Below are 21,519 nucleotides of genomic sequence, written 5' to 3'. Positions count from 1 at the left end.
CCTCCACCAAGTTTCAGAGAGAAACTCATTAAACTCATCCAAAAACAGTATATGTCTTTAAGGGGTAAGGAAGAAAGACAGGAAGCCAAGAACATATCCTTCTTTCACACCAGTGGAAATTATTAATTAATTCTCCAATGACTCCCCTGTCCTGAATTTATAGTGGAATCCCAGGCTTACAGTACTTGAAGCAGGAAATCTGACATACATTTCAGATGAAACATTCATTATATCAAATGGCCTATAATTTGGTAATAATTTTGTTTGCTTGTTTTTATTGTGCTAAACCACACACTGAGCTCAATCAGAAGAGAACATAAGCAAAGATCTAAAAGTGGGAATAAATCAGCAAAGACTGGAACCTACTATGCAAAGCAGACCTCAGTTCACTCTGGAGACATCTTTCCCCAGATGCATCATTCAGCCTGAGACTGAAACAGTCAACAGCTGTACCATGTAAAGGATTTATAATAAGGTCCCAGGTCTTATATCTTATTAATTTAATACAAAGCCCAAATTATTAATATTAAACGTTACCATATGTTAGCAATATTCTATATCGTGTATTTCTATACCCTTTAGAATAAGTAAGAAGTAATTCTAATTTTCAACTTTTAAAAAATATTTACCCAGCAATATTACTCTAAGTAGATTTTTGGTGATTTGAAGTTTCCTTTAAACTTGTATTTCAACTTCAAATTAAAGAAAACTCACACTTTTAACAAGAAAAACAGAAACAGAGCACTAAAATTACTCTGAAGTTGATGTTCCCATCCTATGAGGTGCTGACCTCTGGAGGATTAATAGTTGGTATAAAAGTCTATAAAATCCCTGAGTAGACAAGTATTTGTATATAGACAGAACAAATAGCTCACATGTACACACTATAAAATGGATATAAATATTATGGTCAATAAAACACAGCTTTTACTTTACAAGTGTCAATAAATGCACGGTGGATTTTGGCAGTTATATTTTCACTAATAAAACACTATTATCATGTGGAAAGGCGTGAAAGCTCTTGACTTAGGCTTACACTTTTAAAGCTTGGAAGCCTCTAAACAATGGGCATGCTTTTGTACAGTGTCTAAACTCAGTATCTGAATCTATGTTCACTAATTCAAATACTTGAATGTGGCAGCTCTTGAGTCTTTGTATGACATATATGAAGAATAAACGTGGTTGCTTAACAAGAGTCAAAGTAACATTGTAAAATTAAAACCAAGCACAAATGCTTAAATGAATGTAATATAAAAGACCCAAATTAATAAGCTAGAAATTTACTAGACCAGAACAAAGAGAAAATCCTTATGACTTCCACAAATAACAATCCATGTCCAATAACCTGAGTATATTCTAAAATTAACTCAGATTAGAAAAATGTATTATCCTTAAAATAAACAGACCCTAAGTCACTTACAAATTCTCCTTGTTAATACACATAGTTTTAAGATCAATACTAAAAATTACAGTCAGTGAGGAGAATGATCAAACATTCTGTGGTTAAACACTGTGATCTATATTCAGTGAAACCAATTGGCTAAAACACAATTCTCACCCAATTCTCAGATGTTTTATAAGCCTTCAAGTGAGATCCTATTCTGTGTTGAAGTGAACACTGAACACTTCTCTTTCATACAAGTCCTCTACTTATAACCATACACTGATAGAGTGTAAAGGAGACAAGAGATATTAAAATAAGCTTATGACTGTTCAAATCCGTGATGTTCACTATAAACTACAATTTCAAAAAAAAGTTAATACCAATATCAACAAGTTTCCTTGGTGTTTTATTCTTCTCTTGTAAAAGGACTCAGAAAAATTATGTGTTAAATTTCATAGGATATCAAAGCTGAGTATTTCGGAGTTTCGATAAAACAATGTGAGAAGTATTTCTAATCTGCACAATATAAAACAAGTAGATGTCAAAACATTCTCTCCATAAACCAGCAAGTGTACTAAAAATAAGACAGATAGCAAAAATAGTAGGGGAAAAAAAGTCATTACAGCATCTTCCCCCTCACTTCTAAGTTCCTGGAAGCTGTTTGGGAGGTTATATAAGCACTGAGGTATGTATTTCTAGCAAGAATGCTTTAAGTAGGAGGTAGATAGGCAGTCAAAAATAACTATTATCTAACAGCAAAAAAAACAAGAATGCAAAAAGTATTTTGTTTGCAAGCTATAAAAAATAAGGTTCTTTCAATATCGAAAGAAACAAAAAATTAGAAACGAAGGTAGACTGTCATAAATATTCTGATGACACCAGATCAAGCCCACTTCTACTGAGGACCACCTGCTTTACTTACCTATACCTTTATAATTGAGAACAATAATATAATTTTACTTAAGTCTTCAAAGTGAAAGTGAAAGTCACTCAGTCATGTCCAACCTTTTGCAACCCCATGGACTGTATAGTCCATGGAATTCTCCAGGCCAGAAGACTAGAGTGGGTAGCCTTTCCCTTCTCCAAGGGATCTTCCCAAGCCAGGGATCAAACCCAGGTCTCCCACATTGCAGGCAGATTTTTTACCAGCTGAGCCACAAGGTCTTCAAGAAGACTTAGAAATCCCTTGAGGATGGAAGCCATCTCTCCCTTTAATGACAAAAATCACACTCTACACACAATGAGCATTTAATAAATCTTTTCAATGAAATTTCTTATTTGTTGTATTTTGAGGCAAACAGGCACAAAGATGGTCTTGCCTGGAGTCATACCTCCATTAAGAGGCAAGACAAAGACCAGAACCCATCCTGTGCGATCTCAGGTCTTCTGTTCTTTCCAGGACTGCATGCTGACGGACCTGAATGCCTTTGTGTGTGCAGTCACTCACTGTGTCCGACTCGTCGTGACCCCATGGACTGTAGCCCACCAGGCTCCTCTGTCCATGGAATTTTCCAGGCAAGAATACTGGAGTGGGTTGCCATTTCCTTCTCTAGGGGATCTTCCCAACCCAGGAATCAAACCCGTGTCTCCTGAATTGTCAGGCAGATTCTTTACCACTGAGCCACCTAAGAAGGCCTAGATGCCTTTAGTTCCCAGGGAATGATATGAATGACAAAGCAACACTACGCCCGCTCCCCCTAAAGAGCATCGTATAATTTAGCCAAAACTATTTTCAGAATTCTCTCCAGCAGAAGACAGTTTCTGCTTCTCCAGCCCTAGATCCCTTTCCTTTCATTCGTAAGCTCTATTTACTACACGAGAATCAGTGTGAAATGAAACCCTTCTGTAAAGAGTACATTCACACACACATTTCCGTTGTTATGTTGAAAACAACACAGACTAAATCTTAAGTTGGACCTGCTTTTGGACTTCCTCTTTTTCTTGAGGAAAAGAAAGATTATGACTCTGATTTTTTCTTATAATTTCAAGAAGTATATTCGGATTTACTGTTAAGAATAAAAACATGGCCTTATAGTCATATCTGCATGTGAGTTCACATTTAAAAATTAAATTAAAAGTATAAAATTATTACCTTTAGTTTGTTTGCTTTTTTTTATTCCCAGCAAAAATGAATTCTCATCAAAATGCAAAGGAAATGACCTGCATTAAATAAAACATATTCTCTGAATAAAACAAAAAAAAAATTATTTTCATGTATTATAAAATATTAAAAGTCCTGCTAATACAACATTTCGCTGGTCAGTGATGAATAATACAAGTACAACAGAATAGAACATATAGTAAAAATCAAAATTCTGATGCCCCCAACAAATTCTTATCCTCAATATACAAGCTAACTGTATAACATAGTAGAATTAGGGCCCAAACCCAACCTGTTCAACTAAATATAAAAATAATGCCAAGTATCAAATACCAAAAGAACGGTTCTTAAAACTAAAAATATGCACCTCTTAGTACAAAATCAAAATGAAAATAAAACCAAAACTCAATTTTAAAAGACCTATGAGCAAAATTAGCTTTTAATTATTTTTTAGATAATTTTAAGTTGATTCCTTAAGAATTTAATTTTGGATATCACTTGTCACTCTTCTTATTAATATATAAGTTGTATGAGTTGTAATACACAATTTACTTGATTTCATGAAGTATTTCCAGAAGTAACATTTTGTTTTCTGCATCCTGATCTTTATTTCCAGTGAAGAGTTGAAAATCTGGGCGCTCAAAGAATGGAACCACTTTAGATAAAGCCCTTAATTCTATTAAGTAGAGAAAATACAAGTTCTTAAGCCTTCGTGGACCTTCTCCTTCAGTTAATATTCCATCAAATCGCTGTTGAAATTCTGTAATGTTGTGTCCCCATTTTTTTTCCAACCACGTATCTGAGAAGAAAGAATTAAATATTAAAAAGCGAATTTTAAAATTAAGTTTCATTGTACTTATATTAGGTTATTTATGCTTGCAGAAGCTAATTTTATTTTATATTTTAAAATGTATAATCAATACAACCATGAAAACTGCTTTACATAATTGAGCCTTTAACAGTTTCATATTAATATTTTATCTTCTAGAGCCCATACTTAAAAGGAAAATAAACTCAATTACTTTACTGAGAAACCAGGACTAATCTAATCAAATTTCTGAATATAAATATATTCATAAAACCAAGATACAGAAGTCAAAGATGACTATCTGAAATTACTAATGAGTTTGAAGTCCTAATTAAAGTTATATGATTTTGTTTCTAAGAAGTAAGAGATACTTTAATTCTAGAATAAACATGTTACTGATGAAAATCCAACATGCTCTCATTTTTCAACAGCCTTGTAAAGCATGAAGAGCAGCAAAAAAAAAAAAAAAAACGCTTTTACCCATTAAACTGCAGGCCTGAAGCTGACATGCAAACATAAGGATTCAGATACAGTAGTGTCTAATGAAAACAACTTTGCTCTTAGAAGCTATTTCAATTCCCACAACAAAACAAAAGAACATTTCCAAAGTGATGTGTATGATTTTGAGCAGCTTCCTAAAAGAAAGTGAAGACTGCTAAGAACAGGCTGAACTTTTCCTGATAATGTTCACAGTTCCCACATTCCTGATTACTGCCACTTAGGAATTAATTTTTCCTGCCTAATATTTAACAGGGCCAATCTTTTCCCATCCAGGTAAACACCAAGAAGATTTTAAGAATACCTGAAATTAAGTGTGGTAAAGTGAATAAAAGTGACTATTATATACCTTGTAGAAGATACCGTGCACTCAAGTGCACATTAATGCTTGCATGGAGGCCAGATATAAGTCTGTAGAATGCTCTTTTCTCTACACAGAGACCTACAAAAGGTAATTTGGAAATAGAAATTTCATATGTGAAACTTGTAAGATATAAAATTAATTTTATGTGTATTTTAAAATGAAAAAAAAATTAAATTTGTTTAAAAGTGTCCAATTACCTTCTAGCCAACTGTAAAAAGTATTCTCTGAAATTAAAAGAAAAATAAGTCACAAGATTGTAAAACTGCCAAAATATACATTTTTCAAAAGTTTTAAAATATTATAGCAAATTTGTGCCAAACAGCAATTTAAAGGTCCCAGTCTTGTTTGCAAAGGAGAAATGTTCTTGGTATGGATTCACTTTAAGCGCCACTCAGTTGCTCAGTCTTTAGAAGGCTTTAGCATTGCCTTAGGTGGCCCTAGCCTTATAACTTTCTGGATAAAGTGTTTTATATGAGGTCAAAACACAGAAATTAAATAGTAAACCTATACATGGAAAAATACTTAGCCTTAATAACAATTCATGTTATAAAAGTTAAGAACACACTATACACTTTTTAAAACGAGAGAAGTCAAAATTATAAAATTCGAAGTATATTATTAGTCTATAGCTGATAGTATTTTATGCCATGCAGTATTTCAAAAGAACAATTTAAGGAAATGTAACAAAAACCAAATATCACTTATGTTCTATGATCTACAGCAATCACTGTTCATATACTTAGACCTGATCATTGCTCTTAGAATTATGCTCTAAAGAAATAACTCAAAATGGAGGTGGCGGGATAATACGTAGAAAGATGATTATGTTCTACAGAATTTTTAAAACCTGAAATAACTAAAATGCACAGCAAGGCCTGAGCTAACATGATAGAATACCAGTTACCAGGACTGAATAATATAAAACTTAAAATGCCAAGCGTGTGGAACACAGACAATGCATGAAAAGGTTTGTTTGAAATAACATGTAAAAAGGCATAAGAAACATTATACCTATGTGAACATTCTATGTCTAATCTACTAGAGAAGGCAGACACTGTACTATATGGTCCTTTTCACCAGAGTTGTTTACAGTAATATTAATAATGAACCAAACAAGCATAGAAGTAATGGAAGAAATGACAAACAGAATAAACATGCATTTATATATTTACAGATTACATAAAAACTTAAAACATTTGTGTCAGAAAACTTTACAAACATCAGCAAAATGCAAACAAACTGAGTAAAATGTATGTTGCAAATGCAACAAAGGATAATATCTTAAGTGTATTAAAAGTTCATACACCAAATAAAAATGCCAAAGCACCCATTAAAAAGGGCGAGTAATATGAACAGAGAATCCATAAAGGAAAAACACAAATGGTAATAACAGATAAAAATTGTTCTGTCACACTAATAATAAAAATGCAAATTAAGCATATCTTGTACAACACAGGGAACAAAGCAAATATTTTTAAATAACTATAACTAGAATATAACCTTGAAAAATCCTGACTCACTATGTTGTACACCTGAAACATATAACATTATACATCAACTATACCTTCATGAAAAAATAAATTAAAATGCAAATTAAAACTGTAAAGATAGAACTTTAAAGAGTAAAGAAGAAATATGGTACTTAATTTAGACAAGAGTCAGGTAAAACTAGATGGCACAATGACTGAAAGGGGTGTAAATTATTAGCACACCCTTTCAATGACAAAAAGGATCTTCTGGTCATATGTATCAAGAGCCTAAAATGTCCTTATCATTTGATCCAGTAAATCCATTTCTAGAAATCTAAGTTGTTATGGATGAATGTTTGTGTCCCCCCCTAAAATTCATATGTAGAAGCCCTAAACTTCCCCTTCCTCCCCCCACCATATGATGGTATTTGGAAGTGGGTCTTTGGGAGATAACTAGGCTAAGATGAGGTCATGAGGGTGGGATCACCATGATGGAATCAGTATCTTTACAGCTATCTGTAAGCCTGGAAGAGGTCCCTCCCCAAGAACCAAATCTGCTGGCACCTTGACCGTGGACTTCCCAGCCCCCAGAACTCTGGGAAAATCAATGTCTTTTATTTTAGCCACCTAGCTTATAGTATTTTGTTAGAGCAGCCTGAGCTGATGAGGACACAGGCTGAGGAAGCAAGCTGACATGCTAATAATAATATATAAAATTATAATTTATATATTACAAAAATATTGGTATAAACATGAAAATAATAATAATTATCAAAATGTTAGCAGAGAAGCAGTATGAAGTAGTTAAAAGCATAGACCCTGAACCAAACTGCCTGATTTGAATCCCAAACTCTGCTACTTACAAATCATATGGTTTTAGCTGAGTTGCTAAAACTTTCTGGGATTCATTTTCTGTCTATAAAAATGGAAATTTAAAAAAAAAAAAAAAAATGGAAATAAAAATCCTAACAAAATGTCCTGGAATTGTTGGAAGGATTAAATAAACTCATATTTGCAAATTACTTTGAAAAGTACTGGCATGTCTTCTTAGCCATTATTAATGTCAATTATTTTGGGGTTGTGGGATTACAAGTAATTTGTTTCCTTATTGGGAACCTCTATGTTTTGGGTTTTGTTTTTTTTTTTAAGTTAGGACCTAGTCTTCCAAAGGAATTTTCATTCAGTTTTATAGTCCTGAAGTAGATTGTCTGTGAATATGATCCAGTTAGATAATCGCCTAATATGTCAGCTTTCATATTTTACCAAAATGAACACTTAAAATTACACTCATAAATAAGATGTTTTCTCTAAGGATAGCCTCTACAGGTTAACCATCTTTACTTTCATAATGAGACAGGTTAAGATCTTGAAATGGTATTAAAAAACTGAAATAGCTTCTTTTTTTTATTTTAAAATGTTTATTTTATTAAATTTTTAAAATAAACCCTTGTGTTGAGGGCTGACTTTCAGTAGATAGCAGTGAGGCAGCTGCTCTGCTACATACGAAACCCTGACCCAGAAGCAGGTCGTCTACCAATGGTTCAGCGCCAGGTTCCCCACCAATGTGTGGTGCATGATGGGTGAGGGGGCGGCCACCTTTCTGGCCATGCCCCATGGCCCAGGAGGAAGGGCGCTCTGCACTGGTGAAATAGCTTCTTTTAATGTAGCCAGAATATAGCATAGAACTGGGAACACCCAAGGTGGAATAAAGTTATTCATAACTGGAAATTATAGGATCACCACTAACAGTAACAAAATATGAGACACCTTTGCAAAAATAATCATACACTAAAGAATTTCTCTTCCAAATAGTATAGTTATGATTCAGTATTTTATTTAGCTACTACCATTACTATAAAATAAAGTATATTTTATTTAGCTGCTACCATTACTATAAAATAAAATATAATAATAAAAAAACAAAGTTATAAGACTTTAGGATTCTGTTATCTAAAGCAACCTGTAAAAATAATGCTCAGAAGACAGATAATATGGTGGGCTTCCCTGGCTCAATGGTAAAGAACCCACCTGCCAATGCAGGAGACATGGGTTGGATCCCTGGTAGGGAAAGATCCCACATGCCACAGAGCAACTAAGCCCGTGCGCCAAACTACTGAACCCACGTTCTAGAGCCCAGGAGCCACAACTACTGAGCCCAAGTGCCACAAGAGAAGCCACAGCAATGAGAAGCCCATGCACCACAATTAGAGAGTCGGCCCTGCTTCCTGCAACTTGAGAAAAGCCTGCATGGCAACAAAGATCCAGCACAGCCAAAAATAAATAAATAAAAAATTTTTTTTAAAAAGAAGAGAATTTAGAGTGAGAGAAAAGTGATCCTTTACATTTTAACAATCCCATCTAGCTAGAGTAAAGCTACGTACTGCTGAGTCTTCTCATATTGCTAAACACGTGGCCTTAAGGAATAACAAAAATCATTTCAATCTTATTCATAAAGCAAAAATCTTCTCAAAAAGACACAGTAAATCTAAAATATGTTAAAACTTGGGGCATTACAATAACTGAAAGCGCTGGCAATGATATCTACACCCAAGAATCAGCACAGGCTTAGAAGCCAGTAGATCAACGCTCTGATCATGCCTCAGTTCAGTTCCGTTCAGTCGCTCAGTCGTGTCCGACTCTTTGCAACCCCATGGACTGCAGCACACCAGGCCTCCCTGTCCATCACCAATTCCTGGAGTTTACCCAAACTCATGTCCATTGAGTTGGTGATACCATCCAACCATCTCATCCTCTGTTGTCCCCTTCTCCTCCTGCCTTCAATCTTTCCCAGCATCAGGGTCTTTTCAAAGGAGTCAACTCCACATCAGGTGGCCAAAGTATTGGAGTTTCAGCTTCAACATCAGTCCTTCCAATGAACACTCAGGACTGTTCTCCTTTAGGATGGACTGGTTGGATCTCCTTGCAGTCCAAGGGACTCTCAAGAGTCTTCTCCAACACCACAGTTCAAAAGCATCAATTCTTCAGCACTCAGCTTTCTTCACAGTCCAACTCTCACATCCATACATGACCACTGGAAAAACCACAGCCTTGACTAGATGGACCTTTGTTGGCAAAGTAATGTCTCTGCTTTTTAATATGCTGTCTAGGTTGGTCATAACTTTCCTTCCAAGGAGTAAATGTCTTTTAATTTCATGGCTACAGTCACCATCTGCAGTGATTTTGGAGGCCAAAAAATAAAATCAGCCACTGTTTCCACTGTTTCCCCATCTATTTGCCATGAAGTGATGGGATCATAAGCCATGATCTTAGTTTTTTGAATGTTGAGCTTTAAGTCAACTTTTTCACTCTCCTCTTTCACTTTCATCAAGAGGCTCTTTAGTTCTTCTACACTTTCGCCATAAGGGTGGTGTCATCTGCATTAATGAGGTTACTGATATTTCTCCCGACAATCTTCATTCCAGCTGGTGCTTCATGCAGCCCAGCGTTTCTCATGATGTACTCTGCATAGAAGTTAAATAAGCAGGGTGACAATATACAGCCTTGACATACTCCTTTTCCTATTTTGAACTAGTCTGTTGTTCCATGTCCAGTTCTAACTGTTGCTTCCTGACCTGCATACAGATTTCTCAAGAGGCAGGTCAGGTGGTCTGGTATTCCTGTCTCTTGAAGAATTTTTGCACAATTTATTGAGATCCAAACAGTCAAAGGCTTTGGCATAGTCAATAAAGCAGAAATAGATGCTTTTCTGGAACTCTCTTGCTTTTTTCATGATCCAGCGGATGTTGGCAATTTGATCTCTGGTTCCTATGCCTTTTCTAAAACCAGCTTGAACATCTGGAATTTCACGGTTCACGTATTGCTGAAGCCTGGCTTGGAGAATTTTGAGCTATACTTTACTAGCGTGTGAGATGAGTGCAATTGTGCAGTAGTTTGAGCATTCTTTGGCATTGCCTTTCTTTGGGATTGGAATGAAAACTGACCTTTTCCAGTCCTGTGGCCACTGCTGAGTTTTCCAAATTTGCTGGCATATTGAGTGCAGCACTTTCACAGCATCACCTTTTAGGATTTGGAATAGCTCAACTGGAATTCCATCACCTCCACTAGCTTTGTTCGTAGTGATGCTTCCTAAGGCCCACTTGACTTCACATTCCAGGATGTCTTGCTCTAGGTGAGTAATCACACCATCATGATTATCTGGGTCGTGAAGGTCTTTTTTGTACAGTTCTTCTGTGTATTCTTGCCACCTCTTCTTAATATCTTCTTCTGCTGTTAGGTCCATACCATTTCTGTCCTTTATTGAGCCCATCTTTGCATGAAATGTTCCCTTGGTATCTCTCATTTTCTTGAAGAGATCTCTAGTCTTTCCCATTCTATTGTTTCCTCAGTGATCATGCCTAGAACCTTCCTATGGGTGACCCAGCAGATCCCAGATTCAGTCAATAAAGAAGAAATTTTCCCTGACAGAGGCCAGGAAATGCCTCACTTTCACACACACAAAATGTATGAGTGAATTATCAGAGTCTGAGGCAGCCTGTCTCTGCTGTCTGATCCCAGGCACAAAGAGTCATTTTTCCTTTAACCTATGCTGTCCCTGTCAGCATCTTAGATAAACAAATAAAAAGTAACTTCTCAAGTCTCATGTGTGGGAAGAAAAAACAAGTTTGCCCACAAACCTGTGAATATAAGCAAATTCATATCAGTCATGTATGATAAAGAAATTATACTTACCTTCACTTTTACCTGAAAAAAGAAAACAAAAGTTATATTATTGAAAACTGCTTCCAGGTGCCCCTTTTAAAATGCTACACTTCCATTACTTTTAGTCCATCAGTTCACCCACATAGATACCATCTGAGAGTGATATGCTTGTGAATGCAACTCTTCCTGGTCATAAAAGGAATTATGCCTAATTTAACTAAATGGCCTCATTTCCAAGAGCCTGGATAAAGAGTAGTTTCAGCTTGTTCAAGATTTAATGTGGGCTGACAGGAAAGAGAAATGTAATCTATCATCTAAGAGTACTCTTAAATATCTCAAGGACTCACAGTTATTTGGCTGTAGAGCCTTTTTACTTATTTATTTATCCTACGGCTATAAGACAGTGTCTGCTAAGGATCTGTGTTTTTGCTTCAAAACTCGCAGAACTGACATTATAAAAATTTACCTTATTCAGCAATATTTTTAAAGAGTATGTGTAAGATCCAAATATGCACAGTCCAGCAGTTTGTATGCAGCTGCTCATTAAGTGCTGAAAAACTGCCTTCATTTTGCCAGTTTTATTTAATGCCATCATTTATTAAAGTACCAGATGCTCATTGAAAATATATATTATAAAGATAAGACAAAGACAAAATAAAAAATATCATTCATAACTCCCTGTGCCCAAAGATAAATACCATTTGTATTTTGGTGTCTTTTTTCTTTGTGCACAGGATAGTGAGATATTTTACTAATTATGTTTTTATAAAAAAATATATTAATACATAGTCTAATACCTGCTTCGTCTCCTAAATGTGCTATTGATCACCACTGATATAAATGAATACAAAATTTTCAGCAACATTAAGAATGGCTATATTCCACTATATAAAAATACCATAACTCATTTAACCGGTTCCCTGATGATAAACACTGACGTTGTTCCCATTTATCTAAAATAAGCAAAGGTGGTTAATTAACTTATCAGATCATAATGTGACTGACTTCACTTAAGAGTGAAGATCATCTCTTGCCTAGGAATTTCCATCTCATCTGATATTAAATCAATAGTTTCTACTGAGTACCATATGTGACTTCATAAGCCGTGTTTAAAGACATTCTTTCATTTCTAACCTAAGAATGACTAGTCTGCCAACATTTATGGAATGATGCAATCTCACTGCTTTCCAGAAGTAAATTTCTGTTTGTTGACTCTATAAGATCAGCAGTTTTTCAAATAAATTTTAAAAATGAAAACCATTCCACATTTGCTAAAAGTACATCAAAGAATTCATCAGTAAGCATATATTCAGAAAACATGGATATGTATTTCCTAGGGAGAAAGCCTGAAATGATACACTTAAAATGATTTATTCAACAAATTGTTCTGCCTATTATAGACTGGAAAGGTTTGTGACTTTCAATTTTACATCCCCTCTGCACCTATCCAGTGCCTGCTGCTGCTGCTGCTAAGTCGCTTCAGTCGTGTCCAACTCTATGCGACCCCATAGACGGCAGCCCACCAGGCTCCCCCATCCCTGGGATTTTCCAGGCAAGAACACTGGAGTGGGTTGCCATTTCCTTCTCCAATGCATGAAAGTGAAAAGTGAAAGTGAAGTCGCTCAGTCGTGTCCGACTCTTAGTGACCCCATGGACTGCAGCCCACCAGGCTCCTCCATCCATGGGATTTTCCAGGCAAGAGTACTGGAGTGGGGTGCCATGCCTTCTCCAGTGCCTAACACATAGTAAATAGTGGATAATCATTTGTTGAAGGAACAAGTGATTTTCACTACTGGAGACAAGACCATTAAATGAGGAGGGCGATTTTCATTGATCATTTAACTAACTATTCCATCTATTAGTTTCAGGCTCTTTACTAAGGGATGAAACCTAGAAATGCTACTCATATGTCCAAAGTACTAGGGTAGATTAACAGATACGTGGTGATGGTGGTGGTGGTTTAGTCACTCAGTCGTGTCTGACTCTTTGCGACCCCATGGACTGCAGCCCACCAGGTTCCTCTGTCCATTGGATTTCCCAGGCAAGAATACTGGAGTGGGCAGCCATTTCCTTCCCCAAGGGATCTTTCAACCCAGGGACTGAACCCAAGTCTCCTGCTTGGCAGGCAGATTCTTTACCACTGAACCAGCTGGGAAGCCAATAGATACATAAATAGTAGTAAAATAATGCTAGCAAGTGGAAAGAGCTGAAAGAGGAACAAAATAATACATAAGATCATTTTATGAGGGGAGAAAGATTACTGCCAGTTAGGGGAGAGCAGAGAAATTGATGGGGTGGGCAAGGAAGCATTTAAGCCAGACCCTGAGAATAAGCAGAAAATGAAAAATGTTAATGAGATATAAAGTCAACTGAATTTGAAATCAGACTCCCAAGATATACAATAATTTCAAGTTTTAGGAAGAAGTGAGGCAGAAGTTTTTTGGATATTCATTGAACTAAAAGATGAGTAAAAATAACTGAAAGCCTGAACGCACACATTCTGCAAAAATATATAAAAAATGTATAATTTAAACTTCATCCTATGATAGTCTACATTCATTACGAAAATATTCCTTACTAAAGTGTAAATATTTTCAACAGCAATTTCTCTGCAAGAATGAGTCATAACTTCTGTGACAACAGGAATATATGATCTCAAATGCTCCTGCCAATCCTTCTCTTGCCTCCTCCTTCCTTCTAACCAAAGTTCACTAGCCAATAAATAACAGGGCAAATAAATAACTTACCTTGACCAGAAGCCAAAGGATTTAAAGGTCTTTTAATTGTCTGTGGCCTAGAAACAAAAAATTAAAGTATAAAATATAAATATGTTACCCATCATGCTATAATTAGTCAAGTAAAAGTGAAATTACCTCAGAAAGTTTTTTACTAATTATGTGTGTGCACGTGTGCTCAGTCACTTCCGTCGTGTCTGAATCTTTGCAACCTCAGGGACAGGCTCCTCTGCCCATGGGATTCTCCAGGCAAGAATATTGGAGTGGGTTGCCATGTCCTCCTCCAGGGGATCTTCCTGTCCCAGGAATTGAACCGCATCTCTTATGTCTCTTGCATTGGTTAATAACTATATCTAAAATCAAGCTGTTTTACTGATTTTATAAAATATTTCTTTTTTCTAACTGCTATAAGGGAGGATGGTTATTTGTTTTAGTGATAAAGTTTCTGATCTTTTCCCACTGTAGCAGCCAAAAAGTCATTTCATAATCATTTCTTCAAACAAAGGAAGATAAAAAACACCAGTCAAGCTCTTCTCCTAGTTACTAACATATTTTTATATATGTTATATACATGTGTATGTCATAAAATATACTCGTTTCAAAGACAAGCAGGAAAAAGAGGCAAATACTCAACACAAGCACTAAAATAAAAAGGGATAAAAACAGTGTGGTTAGATTATTTTCCACTTTGGTAATTTTAAGTCTATCAATTTGCTCTGTGGCCTCAAGTTTGTTATAATTTCAATAAAGATGGTTTTTAATAAGTTGTAATAAGTTTAAAATAAGTTTTTATAAGTATTTAATAAGAAAAAAAGAGAGTAATGTCACTAAAATGTTTTTAAATCCCAAATTAAATCTAGTATCACTACTAGAGTATAGGGATCATTTTAATGTACTGTATTTATTTTACAATCGCACAACTTGAGACACTTTGAGAACAGAACACGTAAGCTATGTTTTAACATAGTCAATTTTAGTGCCTCCTACATTGTATTTTAGAAATATTATGCGGACAATGATATAAATCAATTAGGAAACAATAACTAACTAATAACTAATACAAAATCTAACAAATGCTTTAGTTGGGCTCTATTTTAGTTTATATAAAAAAATTAGGAAAAAACCTCTAAAGTAAGTCAATAAATTCTATAAATCAAACATTCCTAATAAGAGTGAAGAGAATTTAAATGTTAACACATGGCAGAAATGAGTAAATAATGAAAACTCTCCACTTTCTAAATTGCAGAAATTCTGCAAGTCAAAAAAAGAAACTGCTGATCTCAAATGCTTATATTTGACACGAAAAGTAAAAAGTATTTTTGCCATACTTGGAAACTCCAGAAATTTTCCCAGAATTATCCCCACCTCTGAGATAGCATAACATCCATGTGCACACACACGTCCCTACCAAAACCCAATAAGTACCCTGTTTACAGCCTAGAGGCTTACAAGTGGGAAAACTTGAAGCATGTCTCAGTCTCCCACTGTTCAAACTGACAGCTTCCACTGTAGCCAGTAGGAGGACAAAGAGGGTTCTTCCACTTACTATGTCTTTGACACTAGACAAATCAGTTAACCTTTCCAAGTGTCAGTTTCTCCATGTGTAAACAGTGATGACTACAGCACAGGGTTGTTACAAGGACTAAGGAGGAAATGTTTATAACATATTTAACACAACAACTGGCACATCATGAGTGCTCAAATATTACTTATTTATAATAAGTAATATTTTTCTCTGAAAAGAACTTAACTTTAATTTGAAAGCAGGTAAAATAACCACAGCAACAAAAAAAGAGGAGTATAGAGCACCGAAAAGAATATGCAGCTATACACCCTAATTTATTCCCTGCACTAACTATATCATCTCTCTGGCTCTAGGTTAGCTCATCTGAGATTCTATAACCCACTTAAGGAACATTTGAGAAATGCCTACAACACTCCCATAAAAGTCTAATATTATTCTAAGTCTTTTAAAAAAGAAGTATTTGTTGACATGCATGTCTACATGTTTCCCCAGAGGGAAACTGGATTAATGAATGAATATGTTACTATGTCCAAATACATCCTTTAATAAAGTGAATTTGATTTGTAATTTTAAGTCATTATGATTCTGTTTGTTTATAAAGAGAAATGAGCACATCTTTCAGGAATTTTGAAAGGAAAATGACACATACTTAAAACAGTTTTCTTCATAGATGACATTCCATATCTTCCAAGCATCTGGTCCTTTGTAACCCGTGTAGCGCTCGGGATTAAGGAGCAAATCGACATACTCAGCATCAGGAGACTGTATATCTGTAAAACAACATGTTTTATAATAATCTTTCTTTTTTTTCAGTTACCTTAAAAAGCTAGTATGACAGACTGTATTGCATTGATTCTAAGGCACTACAAATGTTAACAATGCATTTGGGACTTAAAAACACCTTTTAAGGAGAAAAATACAAGGGAAAAGAAGAAGGAACAAAAACATCCACATTAAATTACACACCAGTGGCAAAAGCATCCTGGTTTTACAAAGGTAAAAAAAAAAAAAGGGAGTATGTGAATTACAGAATTGAAGGAACATAGTAATTCGATTCCAGTAAGCTATCCAGGCAAAGAATATATGTACATTTCCCATCACATTAACCACAAGCAGTTCATAAGTAACTGAGGTAAGTGAAGACGTATTAGTACCACTTCCTTTTTACATGACCACTACACAGCTGTCCCAAAGGTATAATCCTAAATATGCAAAAAATTATAAGCAGGATGATATCTGTATCAGTATTATTTATAAAAGGGAAAATTAGAAGCATCCTAAATGTCCAACAGAGCAAAGCACAGGCTCTGGAGCCAGAGTACCTGGATGAGATGACTGGATGGCATCATTGACCCAATGGACATGAGTTTGGGCAAACTCTAGGAGCCAGGGACAGGCAAGTTTGGCATGATGTAGTCCATGGGGTTGCAAAGAGTTGGACACAACTGAGTGGCAAAACAACAAACAACCTACTACTTATTGACTTTGAAACCCTGAGCAAGTCATGTAAATTCTCTTTTGTAAAATGGGGATAATACTCATAGTGTTACTGTGAGACTTAAAGAAGTTTAAAGATGCAGAGTGCTGAGAACAATAATAAGAGTAAAATAAATATTAACTAGTGGTATTAGAAGATCCTCTGGAGAAGGAAATGGCAACCCACTCCAGTATTCTTGCCTGGAGAATTACAGAGACAGAGGAGCCTGGTGGGCTATAGTCCACAGGGTCACAAATAGTTGGACACAACTGAGCAACTAACACTTCCATTTCCACTTCCACTGGTATTATGATATATAATAGACCACTTTACAATCAAGAGAACTATTAAGTACAAAGGCAACCTAATAAAATGAAAAGATAAGCACTATAGAAAAGATAATTATAGATATATATGAAAACCACACCAAAATTGGTGGGATATTGGTTTCTTATATGTTCTATAAATTTGTATAATGTATTAAAACTTTAAAATGAAACCAAAAAAATATGACCCCTAGTCCTCCAGTTGCCTTATGGAATTAGTTAATAATACAGTAATAACTAATCTATAAAGCTTAACAGCATGAACTAACAAAGAATGAGGAAGGGAGTGAAAATGGCCTCAAAGCAACCAAAGTGGATGACAAAAATCTGAGCCAAAAGGTGCTTACATGACAGTCCATCAAGCTCTCTACAGTATCTACTTCTCATTTAAAAAATTAAGATAAACTAAGCTTGGTTATTTTTAACCCAATTCGCAGTTCATTAGAGTCATAAATTAGAAGGGAATTTGCTTCTGGAAACAGCACAGTGATAGCACCTAGAAATAACTGAGAGTTCAAGGTAAAAGTAGCAATTAAAATAACTAGAAATAAAAATAAAAACTTTAAAAACAAATCTGTATGGAATCACCTAGTTTAGGAACAGATAACTCTGTTCATCTCAATTATTAATAGTACTATAGAGATTGCTTCAGTATAGCAAATTATAATAAATTTATAAAAAATAACACTGGCTTTCAAAATAAATAAATAATACTCAGCATTTAGTATTTTAAGACAGAAAACAAACCACGAAAGAATGACTAAATTTTTAATGTTCTGCCTCATTAGAGATAAACATTAGCTGACTCATAATTTTACTTATGACATACTTCATCTCTCTCCAACTTCATTTTATAAAGTTATTATAACCATATTTTGCCAGATGACAAAAGCTCAAATTTCTAATTAAGATTAGATGTCAACTACAGGAAAAAAACTATTAAAAATACAAACACATGGAGGCTAAACAACATGCTTCTGAATAACCAACAAATCACAGAATAAATAAAAAAAGAAATCAAAATATGCAAAGAAACGAATGAAAATGAAAACACAACAACCCAAAACCTATGGGACTCAGTAAAAGCAGTGCTAAGGGGAAGGTTCATGATAATACAAGCTTACCTCAAAAAACAAGAGAAAAATCAAATAAATAACCTAACTCAACACCTAAAGCAACTAGAAAAAGAAGACATGAAGAACCCCAGGGTTAGTAGAAGGAAAGAAATCATAAAAATTAGGGCAGAAATAAATGAAAAAGAAACAAAGGAGACCACAGCAAAAATCAACAAAGCTAAAAGCTGGTTCTTTGAGAAGATAAATAAAATAGACAAACCATTAGCCAGACTCATCAAGGAAAAAAAGGGAGAAGAATCAAATCAACAAAATTAGAAATGAAAATGGAGATATCACAACAGACAATACAGAAATACAAAGGATCATAACAGACTACTGTCAGCAACTACATGCCAATAAAATGGACAACTTGGAAGAAATGGACAAATTCTTAGAAAAGTACAACTTCCCAAAACTGAACCAGGAAGAAATAGAAAATCTTAACAGACCCATCACAAGCACAGATATCGAAACTGTAATCAGAAATCTTCCAGCAAACAAAAGCCCAGGACCAGATGGGTTCACATCTGAATTCTACCAAAAATTTAGAGAAGAGTTAACACGTATCCTACTCAAACTCTTTCAGAAAATTGCAGAGGAAGGTAAACTTCCAAACTCATTCTATGAGGCCACCATCACCCTAATACCAAAACCAGACAAAGATGCCACAAAAAAAGGAAACTACAGGCCAATATCACTGACGAACATAGATGCAAAAATCCTTAACAAAATTCTAGCAAACAGAATTCAACAACATATTAAAAGATCATACATCATGACCAAGTGGACTTTATCCCAGGGATGCAAGGTTTCTTTAATATCTGCAGATCAATCAATGTGATATACCACGTTAACAAATTGAAAGATGAAAACCATATCTCAATAGGTGCAGAGAAAGCCTGACAAAATTCAACATCCATTTATGATAAAAACTCTCCAGAAAGCAGGAATAGAAGGAATATACCTCAATATAATAAAAGCCATATATGATAAACCCACAGCAAACATTATCCTCAATGGTGAAAAATTGAAAGGATTTCCCCTAAAGTCAAGAACAAGACAAGGGTGCCCACTCTCACCACTACTATTCAACATAGTTTTGGAAATTCTAGCCACAGCAATCAGAGCAGAAAAAGAAATAAAAGGAATCCAGACTGGAAAAGAAGTAAAACTCTCACTGTTTGCAGATGACATGATCCTCTACATAGAAAACCCTAAAGATTCCACCAGAAAATTACTAGAGCTAATTAGTGAATATAGTAAAGTTTCAGGATATAAAATTAACACACAGAAATCCCTTGCATTCCTATACACGAACAATGAGAAACCAGAAAGAGAAATTAAGGAAACAATTCCATTCACCATTGCAATGAAAAGAATAAAATACTTAGGAATAAATCTACCTAAAGAAACAAAAGACCTATATATAGAAAAATATAAAACACTGATGAAAGAAATTAAAGATGACACAAATAGATGGAGAAAAATACCATGTTCATGAATTGGAAGAATCAAGAATCAATCTTGATTCATGAATCAAGAATCAATCAATATAGTGAAAATGAGTATACTACCCAAAGCAATCTATAGATTCAATGCAATCTATCAAGCTACCAATGGTATTTTTCAGAGAACTAGAACAAATAATTTCACAATTTGTATGGAAATACAAAAAACCTCAAATAGCCAAAGCAATCTTCAGAAAGAAGAATGGAACTAGAGGAATCAACCTGCCTGACTTCAGACTATACTACAAAGACAGTACTATCAAGTCAGTATGGTACTGGCACAAAGACAGAAATTTAGATCGATGGAACAAAACAGAAAGCCCAGAGATAAATCCATGCACCTATGAACAACTTATCTTTGACAAAGGAGGAAAGAATATACAATGAAGAAAAGACAATCTCTTTAACAAGTGGTGCTGGGAAAACTGGTCAACCACTTGTAAAAGAATGAAACTAGAACACTTTATAATGCCATACACAAAAATAAACTCAAAATGGATTAAATATCTAAATGTAAGAAGAAACTATAAAACTCCTAGAGGAAAACATAGGCAAAACATTCTCTGACATAAATCACAGCAGGATCCTCTATGACCCACCTCCCAGAGTAATGGAAATAAAAGCAAAAATAAACAAATGGGACCTAATTAAACTTAAAAGCTTTTGCACAACGAAGGAAACTATAGGCAAGGTGAAAAGACAGCCTTCAGAATGGGAGAAAATAATAGCAAACAAAGCAACTGACAAAGAATTAATCTCAAAAATATACAAGCAGCTCCTGCAGCTCAATTCCAGAAAAATAAATGACCCAATCAAAAAATGGGCCAAAGAACTAAACAGACATTTCTCTAAAGAAGACATACAGATGGCTAACGAACAGACATTTCTCTAAAGAAGACATACAGATGGCTAACGAACACATGAAAAAGATGTTCAACATCACTCATTATCAGAGAAATGCAAACTAAAACCACACTGAGGTACCATCTCATGCCAGTCAGAATGGCTGCTATCAAAAAGTCTACAAACAATAAATGCTGGAGAGGGTAGAGAGAAAAGGGAACCCTCTTACACTGTTGGTGGGAATGCAAACTAGTACAGCCACTATGGAGAACAGTGTGGAGATTCTTAAAAAACTGGAAATAGAACTGCCATACAACCCAGCAATCCCACTGCTGGGCATACACACTGAGGAAACCAGAGTTAAAAGAGACACGTGTACCCCAGTGTTCATCGCAGCACTGTTTACAATAGCCAGGACATGGACGCAACCTAGATGTCCATCAGCAGATGAATGGATAAGAAAGCTGTGGTACATATACACAATGGAATATTACTCAGCCATTAAAAAGAATGCATTTGAATCAGTAAAATGAGGTGGATGAAACTGGAGCCTATTATACAGAGTGAAGTAAGTCAGAAAGAAAAACACCAATACAGTATACTAACGCATATATATGGAATTCAGAAAGATGGTAACAATGACCCTATATGCGAGATAGCAAAAGAGACACAGATGTATAGAACAGTCTTTTGGACTCTGTGGGAGA

At 35.1% G+C, this 21,519-nt stretch overlaps 1 protein-coding gene across 1 annotated transcript in view; it reads right to left on the bottom strand.

Annotated features, from left to right (window-relative positions):
- The window catches only part of ERO1A (endoplasmic reticulum oxidoreductase 1 alpha), a 53,317-nt gene that overhangs the window by 5,659 nt on the left and 26,139 nt on the right, over positions 1–21,519 (bottom strand). The window contains 7 exon segments of the mRNA XM_070377277.1: positions 3,477–3,492; positions 3,494–3,544; positions 4,038–4,284; positions 5,141–5,233; positions 5,353–5,379; positions 14,031–14,077; positions 16,193–16,313. Of these exon segments, the coding sequence (XP_070233378.1) occupies positions 3,477–3,492; positions 3,494–3,544; positions 4,038–4,284; positions 5,141–5,233; positions 5,353–5,379; positions 14,031–14,077; positions 16,193–16,313 (602 nt within the window).

This window comes from Bos mutus, chromosome 10 (assembly GCF_027580195.1).
Source record: "Bos mutus isolate GX-2022 chromosome 10, NWIPB_WYAK_1.1, whole genome shotgun sequence".
Lineage (NCBI taxonomy): Eukaryota > Metazoa > Chordata > Mammalia > Artiodactyla > Bovidae > Bos > Bos mutus.
The sequence above is the reverse complement of the archived record's forward strand: the minus strand, read 5'-3'. Positions and strand labels throughout refer to the sequence as shown.